General features: G+C 38.5%; 1 protein-coding gene across 1 annotated transcript; it reads right to left on the bottom strand.

The window, feature by feature from the left end:
* Positions 1 to 239: 239 nt before the first annotated feature.
* Positions 240 to 8,254, bottom strand: LOC122651932 (nicotianamine aminotransferase 1-like). Its single transcript, XM_043845510.1, has 7 exons — positions 7,965 to 8,254; positions 5,043 to 5,382; positions 4,716 to 4,934; positions 4,227 to 4,286; positions 2,976 to 3,131; positions 2,801 to 2,894; positions 240 to 540 (listed from the first exon to the last, which is right to left on the bottom strand). The coding sequence occupies exons 1-7, from the start codon at positions 8,237 to 8,239 to the stop codon at positions 422 to 424; spliced, it is 1,263 nt and encodes a 420-aa protein (XP_043701445.1). The 5' UTR covers positions 8,240 to 8,254; the 3' UTR covers positions 240 to 421.
* Between the last annotated feature and the right edge of the window lie 5,893 nt (positions 8,255 to 14,147).

The following is a 14,147-nucleotide window of genomic DNA, read 5'->3' as shown; positions in this document are numbered from 1 at the left end:
TTTATAACCACACATTTCCATCTAAACTTTTCCTTATAAAATCATTCAAGCATTTCAGCGGTTAATAAACAAGAACTCAACGGTTAACACAACCTTACAGTCATACCCAATTTGTGCATAGTGCCATAGTCTATGGTCTGAATCAGTGTCGAAAAATGTAAAAATGTGTTTTGCTTGATCAGGATAAAACTTTATCAGTCCAAATGTATATGACCAATCCAACTTTACTAGTTGATAGAAGAAATCTTAATACAATACTCATTATTGAAACAAATACAGAACAGTTTTGATCAAATTACAACATATCCTGTTGATCATAGAACAATAAACACACAAACAACACCAGTAATAAACTGAAGCATGGGATTCAACGTCATGTTGATGATCACCATGAGCTTGATTGAGGAACAAACGAGATTCATTACTGTTTCTTGGCATGCCTTTGGCAAAAGGAATTTACCCTCCCTAGGGCATCTTCAAGAGAAGATGGCTCAATAGCAAAAGTTATGCGGAGCCAATTTTTCAATCCCACTGTAATGCCTGCAACAAACAGCATTCAAAGTCATCAATGGAAGACCAAAAAAAGAAAAAAAAAAAAACCAATGCCAATCTTTTTAAACTTTACCACCAATCACCCAAAAGAAGGCACTTGAAAGGAATCACAATCCTTTTTCAAAGGATTCTTTAGAGAGAGCTATTTTAGAGCACAAGGTCATACTGAACAAGAATATTGTGGTCAAAATTCAAATCTAACAAAAGGACTCTACAGAAACTAATGGCTGTTAATATTGTTTTCTGGTGTGTGTGTGGGTGGGGGAGGGGGTTGTGGATGCAGTTAGCACACAAGTGTAAATTGGATAAGGGATACATTTGTCATTTTTGTCACCCTACCTAAAACATGTATGTATATAGGTTACAAAAAGAGAATGAACATTTGGTTCTTTCCCTCCCTCTCCTGATTCCTCCTGTTCTTCCACTTTAATCCCCAGTGCATATGTAGCCACTTGGCATCAGAGCATTTGCTTCTATGTCATTTTGACAGCTGATTTAGACTCCCTATTCCCCCTCCCCCTTTTTCTGTTTTTTCTTCCTGTATTGCATTCAAAACTGGAAGATGTGATTTAGACTCCCCTTCTTCTGTTTTTTCTGTTCATCCATCAGCACCTCAGAGCTCCAAAGAAATGGTTCTTATGAAGTTCGAAAATCTTGGTCATCTAAATTACTCCCTGTGAATTGAAGTCACAGGATTAAACAAGGGTGTCTTCATATCACAGATGAAGCAGATTAGCATGTTGACTGATGATAACCTCTCATGGAAAGGGTCTATGGTGGATATTTATATGCTTCTCAATTGGACAAACTTTAATTATCCATTTAATTTAAGACATAGTGAAAGAAAGAGACAATGAGCAATAAAATTGCAAATTTGCCACACCAGTGAATATCTTGCAAACATAATTACCAAGCAAGATTCTACGAAAAAATTTGAACACAACAGGAAGATTTTAGAGGAGAATAATTCTGTAGGGGAAGTGATAAGAAAGATTCAAAGTTAAATTCACTATCATGAGTCTCCGTAATTTTCACCCTGGAATTAATTATTGGGATAAAGACGCAACTAATTACAGGTTTTTCTGTGAGTTCTAATAGTACTGCTCTCTTTCATAAATATGTAATGTAAGATTAAAACAGCATACAGACAAACCCCAAAGCAATTGGATTCAAAGTTGTCACGGTGTCTAGGCGACCCAAGGCGTTGGAGGGGGCTTGGACGCAAGCCCACAACAACATGATGACTAGGTGCCTGCCTAGGCAACCAAAGCACCTGGGCGCCTAGGTGACCCCTCGACAACTATGATTGGATTCTTAATTCAATTGCATTGTCTTTTTGGAGCACTAAAACAGTATCTCCATACTATAATGCTTTAAGCTCTTGGTTCAGCATTGTTGTTTCTGGAATCAAACCACATCATAAATGGTTGATTTGCTAAAAGTTTACGAATACTATGGCATTCCACAAGAGTTTTGAAGAATGAATGCTTCCCCAACTGCCTTTTACCAATTTCTAAGCATTGGGTCTACTTATAAATGAAATTCTCCCTGATATTGCAATGAAGCTACTGTAGAGATCAAATCATTCTCTAAAACAAATTCACCCTGGAAATTGGAAAGAAATAGTCTCCAATGTCCAATCTGACATGTAGAGGACACAATCAAATTCAATAGAGAAAGGAAGATATCACCAGGAAGCTTAGCATCATTAGAGAATCATCAACACAAATTTTTTTTTTTTTTTTTTTGGTTTAAAAAAGGTCATCAGAATGGAATTTTGCCTCTAACAGTAAACATTTGGGGGAAGATTTAATAGAGACAAAAATATAAAACTTGAATAAAAGGAATAGAAACGCTCTTCAAATAGATATCAATCATTGGAGCACAATGATAAGGGTAAAAAGGGGGATAGAATACTTTCAGGTCTATGGATAGTGCTACAGAACATATGGATTTGAAAAAACAAAAATGATGAGTTACAATTCTCCAACAGGAAAGATATGATAAGCAGGATCAAAAACTTTGTTTCTGTTATACTTTTTTTTAAAATTTTTTTCTTCTATTTAAAACAAATTAATAAATAAAAGAATTTACAAGTAAAGAATGCAGACTACTCACATGCAGTGTATATGCAAGCAAGCACTGTTTCTGTCATAAATATAGAAACCATGGAGGGGGGAAGAAACCTTTTATAAAAGAAGTTCCTCAAAATAAATAGTTGCTTAAAGGGCAGAAATGCTTTCCCCACCTGGTAGAAAAACCACATTTTCTTCTTTGACCAACTTGTAGCAAAAGTCAATATCATCAACGATATCTTCCAGAAGTGATAGATTTAACTTTACCTGCATTACAAAATATTAAGCAAGAAGCATTTTTTACCAGCCACTAGCAAAGAAAACCCATGATTTGTTCTGTATTCTTACCATGACAAACATAGATCCCTCTGGTTTATGTGGACAAGTAAGGCAATCAATGTCCTTTAATCTCTCATAACAAATGTCTGAAGCGTGCGTTAATATATTGAGGATATTCTTAAAGAAATCCTCTTTTGTATCCTCCAAAATTTTAGGAATTGCCCCCTGTTATGTTGAACAAGTTGTTAGGCACCACAGCAGCAATGATAAAAAGTAGATGGTATCTTTGTCAAGTTCAATATACTGATGTGCATTTCAAATGGGTACGCACAAACACAATGCAGTTCAGGTTTTGGTAAGAGCTGAATATTTTTCTTGTTTAACTTTTCTATTTTGGGTTTGGAAAAGAGGGGGGGGGGGGGGGGAAGATTAAATACATCATAGTTGTCAAGGCATCGCTTAGGCATCCAGGCTCTTTCTTGGGTTCAAGGTGACAGCAAGCCTTGTTGACACTTCACGAATTTATGTTGATTTATGTTCATTTCGTTCTTTTTTATGAATATGCATATAGTATATCATATGCTCTATTTATTATATGTTGATTTTCTCATATTAGGTCATAACTAGCATAATCATCTTGCATTGATATGGCTTCAATTCTGCATATAAACATAATTACATAAAATTATCATTGCTATATTACATATAGTCATATACTACATGCCTAGGGAGCCAAGACGACACCTAGGCGGGCGCCTTGTTGCCTAGGTGACCCTTCAACGCCTTGGGTTGCCTAGTCGCCGTGACAATTATGAAATACATAAACCCAGCTCAAGTCATTACGGGACTTTGCTGCGTTAAAAAAAATATTTTATGATTGTTACATCTTCCCCCCCTTCCCTCACTCTACTCACGGTTAGTAATGAAAGTTTGAATTCTAAAAGTTAGACTCATAAGCTTAGTGTGGCCCAAAGTTGTACCTCCACCAATAGCCCATTACAATTTTACTAAAATACTGTGAGTTAGTCAAGGTTCAATGAAGGAAATAGGGTTTTATCTATGTAATATACTCCCCAAAGTTTATGCTTGTTGTATAACATGAACTGTTACGGTATAGACTTTTGAAGCATTGTTGGCTTCTTGTACTTGATCCATAAATGTTAGTTTATACGGCTAATTTGTTTTTAGTTATGCATATTTAGGTAATGTTATTGGAATCGAACTACATGGTCATAAAATCTTACGAGTGCTTAATGTCAGAAAGATTACAGCTAGCATATCTATATGGATATGTGCCTCAAATCAAGCAAAGTGAAAAACCTGAATGAAAGTTGCAGGGTCAGCGCAGAGACTGAGACAGCCATGAATGCTCTCGACAATCTAAGAAGAAGAAACAGGAAGTCATGTTAGCCTGCTGAAAATGAAGACCATGAATAATCTACAACTCCCCATAACATAAAGCAAAACACAAATCAGACATTCTGGACAGAACAAAATTTCATCTCCCAAATTACGTTGTTTTGGCAGTCGAGAATGAATGCATACCACATTGTAAAATTGAAGGGATGAAACCACCCCCCCCCCCCCCCCCCCCAAAAAAAAATGAAGAACAGGAAAGAATCTTTTTTGCTTCCTGTTTTGTACAAATAGATGAAACAATAGGTATGCAGAACATCAGTGTTTCATAATTAATGTCTTGGACAGAAATAATCTCTTCTTTTTTATACAGAATACCAGAACCGAGTGGAAAACAAAAGACAATCAACTGTTTGAACACCAATTCCAAAGAGAGAGAGAGAGAGTCGGAACCTTGGTTTCTTTAAGAATGCCATTGGGGTCAGTTATGACAAGCCAGCCCAATCTCCATCCAGGCACCGCCCATCTCTTGGAAATGGACCCAAGTGTAATGACAGGAGCAATCGATCCAAATGTACCCATAGGCACAAATGGATTAGTCCCAAAAGCGATACGATCGTAAACTTCATCCGCGATAACCATTATCCCAAGCCTGCTTGCAGTCTCAGCAATCTAAAATACAATTTAGAATTAGATGTTAGTTATTATTTCATCAAATACATACATTCTCATAAACCTCGGAGACAGAAAGAGAGATGATGGCTTCTACTGTGTTTTGACCTTCTGCAAGTGTTGGTAAGTGAAGACATTCCCGCAGGGATTTCCAGGGTTGATGATAACCATGGCAACAGTGTTATCATCTGCAAGAGCTTCAACAGCATCAAGATCAACCTCCCAACCCTTGTCGGAGAGAAGATCAAAATGTCGGAATTCGAGATTGCTGAAAGCAGCACGAGCTTCATAGGCAGGGAACCCTGGTCTTGGAAACAAGATGTTTGCACCGGGCTGAGACAGGGCCGATATAACCACCTCGATGGCTTGTGCGCAACCGCTGGTTAGATTCACATCATCGGGAGATAACTTGTAGGGAAGATTACTTGATAGGTATTCAGCTATTGCCCTGTTCCATCCAATGATGATTAATCATCCTTTCTAATAAAGGTCAAAAAAAAAAAAAAAAAAAGTTAAAACAGGGGAAGTTCTTTTTCCCAATTTAAAGAGGAGGATAGGAATTTCATCCTCCCACGGGTCATGGCAAGATGTGACTGGGAGTGTAAATGTGTCATAACCTCTTACCTTACGATTCCGGTGAATCTTCACGTACGTGAGTATACGTGAACGACTCACAGTCGGTCAAATGGAATATTCTCATAGATTGGATTTCATCTGAACGGCTGTGAGTCGTTCACGTACACTCATGTACGTGAAGATTCCCCGCTCACCTAACTTACAAGTGTCTTTGTGTGCAGGGAATGTTCATGTACGTCAGTGTACGTAAACAACTCACAACTGTTCAGATGGAATCTATTCTATCAAAATATGCCATTTGAACGACTGTGAGCGTATCGTACATGAACATTCGGAAAATTATCGCCCCCAGTACTACTGGGGGTGCTGTGCGGCCACCGTGCACACATGGGTGGTGATGTGCCGCACGATGCGCACAGCAGCCCCAGTAGTACAAGGGGCAATAAAGGTCCGTGAACATTCAACCCCCCCCCCCTCCATTTTTTATTGGGAAAATTTCACAGACATCCCCTATAAGTAACCAATATATCACGAACATGCCATACTTGGTCAAAATATCAACCTTCCCCTTGACGTTAAGTAGGGTTAACACCCAAAGTTGAAATGTCCATTTTACCCTCTTAGTAATTTGAATAAAAAATGGATAAATTGCATCTAATTAAGGTGCCTTAGGTTTGGGAAATGTCCATTTTACCCTAATCTTATCTTTACCTGCACTTCCAATTCTGACTCCAACCACCACCACCACCGCTGTCATTACCATGGCGGAGACGGCAGTGGCGGAGACGGCAATAGGGGAAATTAAACGGGGAATTTGGAGAAAGAGAAACCGCAGGACTTTTGAAGAGAAGAAGAAAAGGAAGATTTTTAATTGAACAAGAACGAACGTTTGGTCATCTTAGGGCATTTTTTATTTTTTGGATGGATTTCTTTGACTCATTAAAGACTGATGATATTGATTGATTTTGCTATGGTGATCGAACTTCTTCTATCCACTTCAGACTATAACACAAACCAGGAAAAATTTTGATTTTGCACGCTTCCTCTTCAATTTCTTCTTCTTCCTTCTTCTCTTTCTAGTACTGTGCCACCAGGTCAAAATAGACTAAAAAATTAAAGAAGTCAGCTCAGAGTGTCAAGAGTTGCAGATGAAAAACAAACCCTCCAACAACCAAATTGATTGATCGATAGAAGGGCCATTAATGAGTAATAAATTGCTGGGAGGCCAACATTTGTTAATCTGATTCTTGCGAAAATCCAAAGCCCAAACAGCCAAACTAAGGCTCTCAATTTAGAAAAAAAAAAGGAAATTTCGAAACCCTAATGGACGAGAGAGAGAGAGAGAGAGGGGGGAAATGGAAAAGGCAATAGCGGTAGTAGGGGTGCAAGTTTGGTCCTGTCGGCCTGAACCCGCCCTGGCCCACCCTGAGCCCGAACAGGCCTGGACTGAGACATTTGGCCCTGAGGGCGGGTCAGGGCTGAAAAATTCTGACCCTGAGTCAGGGTCGGGTCGGGCTAGGGTTGAGGCCTCGGGCTTAACCTGGCCTGACCCTATTTGAAGTTATACTATAAAATATATATTGATATAATATATAAACTTTAAACGTCACCCACATTTTGTTATATAATATATTATATATGAAGACAATAAGTAATATAATACAATTTATTACAGTGTTATTTTATGTAAAATTGATAATTTTTTCCCCCGACCCATTTCCGCGCATGCATTTGCTTCCCCTCCCCATGATCAAGGCCAATCAGGGTCAGCCCGGCCCGACCCTAAGGGCGGGCTAGGGTTGGATTTTTCTGGCCCTGAGTCAGGGTCAGGTCGGGCCTGGGCCCAGCTAAGGGGGTTTAGGGTTCTATAAAGCCCGACCCAACCCGACCTTGTTACAGCCCTAAGCGGTAGAGTTTACAAGCTTAGATGAAGCTTTGCAGGCGTCAAAGTGAGCCTTCCATCGGGCTGAGGAGTGGAATGTGAGAATGCGACATGGCTTCAACGAGCCATCGACGATCGAAGTGGTGTTGTACGCCATGGATAAGTTTGAAACCCACACAGACATCACTCCCTGTCTCATTTCTCTCTCTCTCTCTCTCTCTCATTTTTTGGAGTTTTTACCCTTAAGGGTATTATGGGAAGTTCACCCTGTGGTAAGGGTAATTTTGTCATTATAAAAGAACTAATAGCAACTTAACTGCACTAACCTAACGGAGTGGACTAAGTTCAAATATCTTCATAAAATTATTTTGACCAAGTTTGGTAATTTTATGACATATTGGATACTTATATGGGGTGTGCGTGAAATTTTTCCTCTTTTTATTTGGTAGATTCCTAGCTTACGAGCTACTCTACATCCATGGCTACCAAATTTAAGGCACCAACTGGGAGTCCAAGGAAGAGAGAAAAGGGAAGAACACCCTCATCAGCTGAATATGAATTGGATCTCTCACCTTCTGGCGGGTAAAACACCGATGGCGGGAGCATAACCGTTGAACTTTGCAGAACGAAGAGCATCGACAATGGAGTCTTCAGCTACGGGAGTCGTCCGAAAGCAAGGAAAAGCAGAAGGATCGCCATGGCCGAGGAAGATTGGTGGTGGCCTTGGGTCGGTGGCATCAATAGCCCCATGGAGCTTGCCGAGCACGCTTCTGATGTTGAAATTAGAAACAGAGGTCGTTAGATCCTTCTTCACCTTGAAACGCCATTGCTTCGACTTGTTCTCCATTTTTTTCTCCTCTCCCTCTCCGAGTCCTTTATTCAAGGAAATCGAGACTGGTTTCTGTTGTAGGATTTTCAGGTACTGAAGAAGAGCTAACACTCTTTTAATAGATAGAAACAGGCAGGGGAAGAAATTCCCACGCAACTGGGCCTCTGCACCTGCTAATATTGGTTAGTAGTAGTGGAGAAAAGAGAACAACGGTTAAAATATGGAAGTGGGGGGAAAACAACTACCACCATTAGATTTTCTTTTTTGTGTTTTTTGTTTTTTGTTTTTGTTTTGGTAAGGACCACCAGTACAAGTTGAATCTGCTGAAGAGCATGCACTCCATGCAGTAAATGGTGAAGCGAGCGTTTCAATATAAATATAATGGGCTAGTTAAGTTTTCTCTCTCCTCTCTCTATACATATATGACAATTGTTGATAACTACCTTCAAAAAAAAAAAAAAAACCAATTGTCGATGACTCTTTGATGAGGTTATGAGGAGCATGTAGACATGTAGTCAATGGTGTAGCAAAGCGTTTCCATATATTGATATGGGAAAATGTTTCTTGCGTGGGATGTAAGGGTCACGCCCACGAACAGCCGGGGTGGAATGACCGCCATGGCCCCATGTATGGAGGAAATTTCGCTGCCCAATGTGCCACATCGCATGCCCTCATTGGTTGGTGCATGTGGCATGGCCCCTATGTCCCACGTAGACACCGATGCTTTGATAGATATTTATGTGGCTATGCAACTATAGTCTCTCTCTCTCTTTCCCATACTCCGTAGTTTTGGCTCTGGAAAGATCTCTTGGGAAAAATATCAAAAAACCTATTTTAAAAGAGAATCAGGGAAAATTCCAATTCATGTCGTTACCGAATCGATACCATTTTGGTTTCTGAGTTGACCGATACCCGTTCCAATACTGTGCACTAAAACCATGGTCCCTAGCTATGGTTTAAGTTCATAGTATTTATCATAAAGAGGATGAGCTTCAAGAGAATGATTCGGAATTCTTGCAGAGTGGAACCATGCAATACCACCCTTGCGGGCTTCGTAGCAAGAAATGATATATTCTATTAAAGAGAGTCATTTGTGTAAATTGCTTTCAATAGGTAAATCAATCATTTGTCCTTGGGTGGTCTTTGCCAATTTGTGTATCACCCAGTATTAGTTAGAAGCAGTCGATGTTACCTTTCTTATTTTTTTTAAATGTTTTCACTCATTCTTAAAACTCGCATTCTTAAGACCAAAGAGTCGGGCGGAAAAGGGGGGAAATCTCTCCATTCCTGGTTCTCCTGTAGTTGGATTCTCTGGAACCACAAGAATCCTTAGAATGGGATTACAACTCAACACCTTTTGAGATTTTGAGAAGAGTCGCTCTTTGGAGAGCACGATGTTTTATCCTTGGTCTATATTGTTACACCGATACGGGATATCAGGATTGGTGGATGCCGATGTCAATCCAAATTGGCAGATTGATGCCTCAAGCCTTGGTCCAAAGTCTCTTTATCTTGATTGTCTTTTTTGTTTGCAACTACTTTCACTTGAGTTGTTTAGATATTTAAGGATGCGATTGTCTAATTGACACTCCTGCGTGTATTTAGAACTTTAGAGATACTTTTAATTATCTCTTATTTTATTTCTATAAATTCGTTAAGGACGTAAAAGAGTTGTCAAAAATAATTTGATACCATTATGTTATTAAAAAATAACTGTAATTGTTATACCCATTTTCTTAATGTATAATGCATATATGAAATGATAGCATTTACCTTCATTGGAAAAAATTATACTAAAATGATGAAAGAGTATAATTATAAATTATTGGAAAATTTTCACGGACACCCCCTAGAAGTATACAATATATCACGGACACCTTAAACCTTGTTAAAATATCACAGACACCCCTTACTTTATGATTTTATTTTAATTTAGTCCACTCTGTAAGGTCTGTGCAGTTAAGTCGCTGTTAATTCTTTTATAATGATAAAATTACCCTTACCATAATGTGAACTTCCCATAATACCCTTAAGGGTTAAAAACCAAATACAAACACCATTCTCTTTTCGTCGTTTTTGTTGGGCTGAAGGAGGAAGAAGCAAGAACTGGGAATTTCTCCACTTGCAATGGACGCCATTTTTTGATCCATTTCCATGCTCTGGAGCACTACGCAGTGGTTAAAACATTAACCTAAACGAAGGATGCAAATTCTGAGCATATCAATGGATTTGAATAAAATTGAAACTGGTATGGTGAGATAGGTTTCGAAGGAAAGAGATGAGAAAATGGAATGGATTATTGACAGAATCAGAGATAGGGTTTGGGTTGGGTTTGGAGAGTTCGGTCATTGAGTTGCTAGGTAGGATCACAGATTGTATCGTTCAGAGCTGAAGGAAAGGGTTAATAGGGGAAGAAAGAGAATAAAAGAGAGGGTGAATGAGAGATGGTATGGTGAGATCGGTTTCAGAGGAAAGAGATGAGAAAATGGAATATCAAAGAGAACAATTCTGAGGAAATCAAAGTCCTTTACTCCTTCCTCCCATTTTTCCCACAGTTCTTGGAATCTGGAAACGTTTTGCCCAGTTCGTATAAAGCGATCCTTTCAGGTCCGGAATCCATCTTCCCTTGAACAAGTCACAGTACTCCTCACCATCACCACCACCACCACCTCCTGCATCTGCATCTGAAGTAAATGAAAAAAAAATGGATTTTGATGATCACTCTAGAATCTATATATACCCTTATTGATCTTAGGTGTAACGAGGATGTTTTTTTGATTGATCAGATAATGTTGGGTTCCGGCCCTAAAAGGGTTTGGAGGATAGAAGATGAAAAAGATGATAAAGGACGCAAGACAGTGACGATAGGGATAACAATCCTAGCCTTCCTGGGTTCATGTACCAGTATTGCTTCTTTGATCTCTTGTGGTAAGGAAGAGAGAACTTCATATTTTCTAGATGTTCAGGGAGAGAGACTGGAATCAGACACGTTGAGAGACTATAGAGATAGGGTTTGGGTTTGGAGAGTTCGGTGAAACTCATGGTTCCAAGAACACCTCACTGTTGTCTCAAACGCAGAATCGATCCTTGGATTAAACCTCCGACATTGATCCATTAGAAACTTCATCGACCCAAGACCAGATATGAGAAGTCATGAAAGACGAGTTCAGGGATGTTGTCGAAATCCTTCCTGATCGATTCCCATGGTTTGTTGTGTGGAGAAAACACCTCAATCTTCCACTCCCATGGTTGCTACTGCTTTGGCGGTTTTGGATTCAACAGAAGAAGTTGCAGTGGGGTTTTGAATGAAGGAAATGGAATAGATGAGAGATGGGAAAAGAGAAGAAAGAGAAAGGAAGAGTGAGAGGGGAAGGAGGTGAAATTAAAAAAATATCCATAGGGGTAAAATGGACATTTCAACTTTGGGTACTAACTGTGATTAACATCAGGAGGAATATTGATATTTTGACAAGATTTGGGATGTCCGTGATATATTGTATAATTATAGGGGATGTCCGTGAAATTTTCCCTAAATTAATTGACACCTTGAGTGGTGTTAACGAGAAAATCCTTTTATGGATGGTTATATTAACACCATGGAAGAAGAACTCGATCGAAACCTGTCGAAACCACCGAGTTAGCTCGGTTTCGCAGGTTTCCGAGACTAGTTGAAGGGTGATTTTAAAAAATCTAGGGTTTCAATCGAAATTCGATGGTTTCGACCGATTTCAACTGAGTAATTTCGCAAGTTTCGACACATGCCCATTGAAACTTGGGGAAACTTGGCTCGAAACCAATACAGATACTTAAGTATGCCAGTAACCAGGCCAGACACCTATTTATGCCTAATACTTAAGTAAATGTATTTGTATTTCATTTACTTAAGATATTATTCATAAATAAGCAAATACACCCCTATTTGAATCCAATAAAAATTGTTAAAAAATCAAATTTCAAAAGGAAAAAAATTCAACCCCCAATTAAAGAATAAAAATTGGATTTTCGGCGGTAGGTGCAATTTTCAACTTTCTAATGCTGGGGTTTTTCTCAAATCTAAAAATTTCATAAATCTTAATATGGTTAAACATTGCCAAAAACCAAAAGTGCAGTAAAATATTCATTTGTTATGATGTCCAAAAAAATATTTTCATTCTAAGCGATTTTGACAGCATTCCCGCACACTAAATTAAGTTTGACCGGTACATATATAACTTCTTCAATATAAACCAGATTTAAATAATCTTGTACTTGTTGGAAAGCTATCAAAACAAAGCTTTCTAACAAATCCAAGATTGCTTAAATCTGATTTATATTGAAGGTGTTATATTTTGGTCAAACCTTATTCGATACCATGTCCAAGATCAATATACAGTATCAAACTTGGATCAAAACCACAAGTATTATTTTTAGTGTTCTCTATGTGAAACTAATGCATGGATTGAAGTTAAAATGTCAAAAATAGGCAGCACAACAAGAATCAGGGTAAAAAAACAACTTCTGGGCCTCGAAACCAAGGTTCGAGTTAGCCTGGAGAAAGTTCCAGGTTTCGACCGAGATATGGTCGAAATCGAGATGAACTCGGTTTCTGGCTGGTCAAAACCTAGTCGAAACCCGAGTTTTAGAACCTTGATTAACACAACTATGAAAAGAGCAGAAAAGCAAAAGGAAATAAGACACCAATGGAATAAAAGTGGTCCCATCCAACACCAGTGTCGCGTGGGAATCTCTATAACCACACTATAGAGAAAGATATAGAGAAATTCGATCCATAACTCTTTCTTTCTCATGTCTTAACAAGGTTTGAGAAATTCGAATTGACGCTGGAAGTTATTCTCTTAGACTTGCAGGGTCCGAAACATAGGCATTTGGTTGAGACAAGTTTAAACTTTCCTTGCACATAGTCCTGTTCCTATCAAGTATTAGGATACCGTCTTTGAGTTGGTTTGTATGAGAAAACATAATTGAATTGGATCCAGATTCTTTAGGCATCGTACATATTATACAACTTATTCCTCAATAAGACGTCCTATAATTATTTATTGTGCAACAAAAGTTCCCTTGATCGTCAGACAAGGTTAAGGTTTTTAGAAAATAATCTTTGGGGCGAAACCCATCTCAAACCATACAGTGAAACTAAAACACGATGTAACAATTAACAGAGAAGAGATTGGGCGTACCTTATACCGTTCGTATGTTGAAGGTAAATAATCAAGAATACCCTTCTTCGAATACTTGATAAACGCAACCTTGATCTGAGTCTTCCACGGCAATTCAAACATCCTTTTGCTCTCCCTCTTTTGTGGTAAAGTGAAGAAGAATAGAATGAGAACTGCAGAGACTCAAAACATAGTATATATAATATTGTTCTTGTTATCATGATCATTCATGCACAACTATATCCTCATCACCTTGACTGTACATTCCTTGTATAATTGATTCTAGATATCTTGTAGATAGGATCCTTGACTGTACATTCCATGTATAGTGGCTTAGCTATTCATATCTTCATGTATTTATTTCCTTTAGAATTCATAATAAAATCACGGTGCAATTGTGTCTTGAATCATAAACTTATTATGGTATTCTCAAGCCAATCACTCTTTATTTATTCTTCGTTGCGCACATGCCTCTATTTTTGTTCTTCTCTACATTGACGATATTATAATCATAGGGTCTATAAAATTTATGCTTCATCAACAATTTCACATCAAGGATCTTGGCCACCTCAAATATTTCCTTGGCATTGAGGTCGCTCGTGGTTTGATGGGTCTATATCTCTGCAGGCATATTATTTTGGACATTCTACGAGATTCGAGTTATAGTGGTGCATGGCGCGAGATACTCCTATGGAACAAAATCTTAAGTTAACAGATGATTCAGGCGACATCTTACCTGATCCATCCCCTTATTGTCTGTTGATTGGGCT

This window comes from Telopea speciosissima, chromosome 2, assembly GCF_018873765.1.
Source record: "Telopea speciosissima isolate NSW1024214 ecotype Mountain lineage chromosome 2, Tspe_v1, whole genome shotgun sequence".
NCBI lineage: Eukaryota > Viridiplantae > Streptophyta > Magnoliopsida > Proteales > Proteaceae > Telopea > Telopea speciosissima.
This window is presented reverse-complemented; position numbering and strand designations above follow the sequence as displayed.

What these genes read in the sequence shown, in the direction of transcription:
- LOC122651932 (XM_043845510.1), bottom strand. Translation starts at nt 8,239, where the DNA reads ATGGAGAACAAGTCGAAGCAATGGCGTTTCAAGGTGAAGAAGGATCTA. An exon ending in GGTGTTTTACCCGCCAGAAG is followed by an intron (nt 5,383 to 7,964) that starts GTGAGAGATCCA and finishes TGGATGGAACAG; the next exon opens with GGCAATAGCTGAATACCTAT. An exon ending in GCATTCTTAAAGAAACCAAG is followed by an intron (nt 4,287 to 4,715) that starts GTTCCGACTCTC and finishes TCTTCTTCTTAG; the next exon opens with ATTGTCGAGAGCATTCATGG.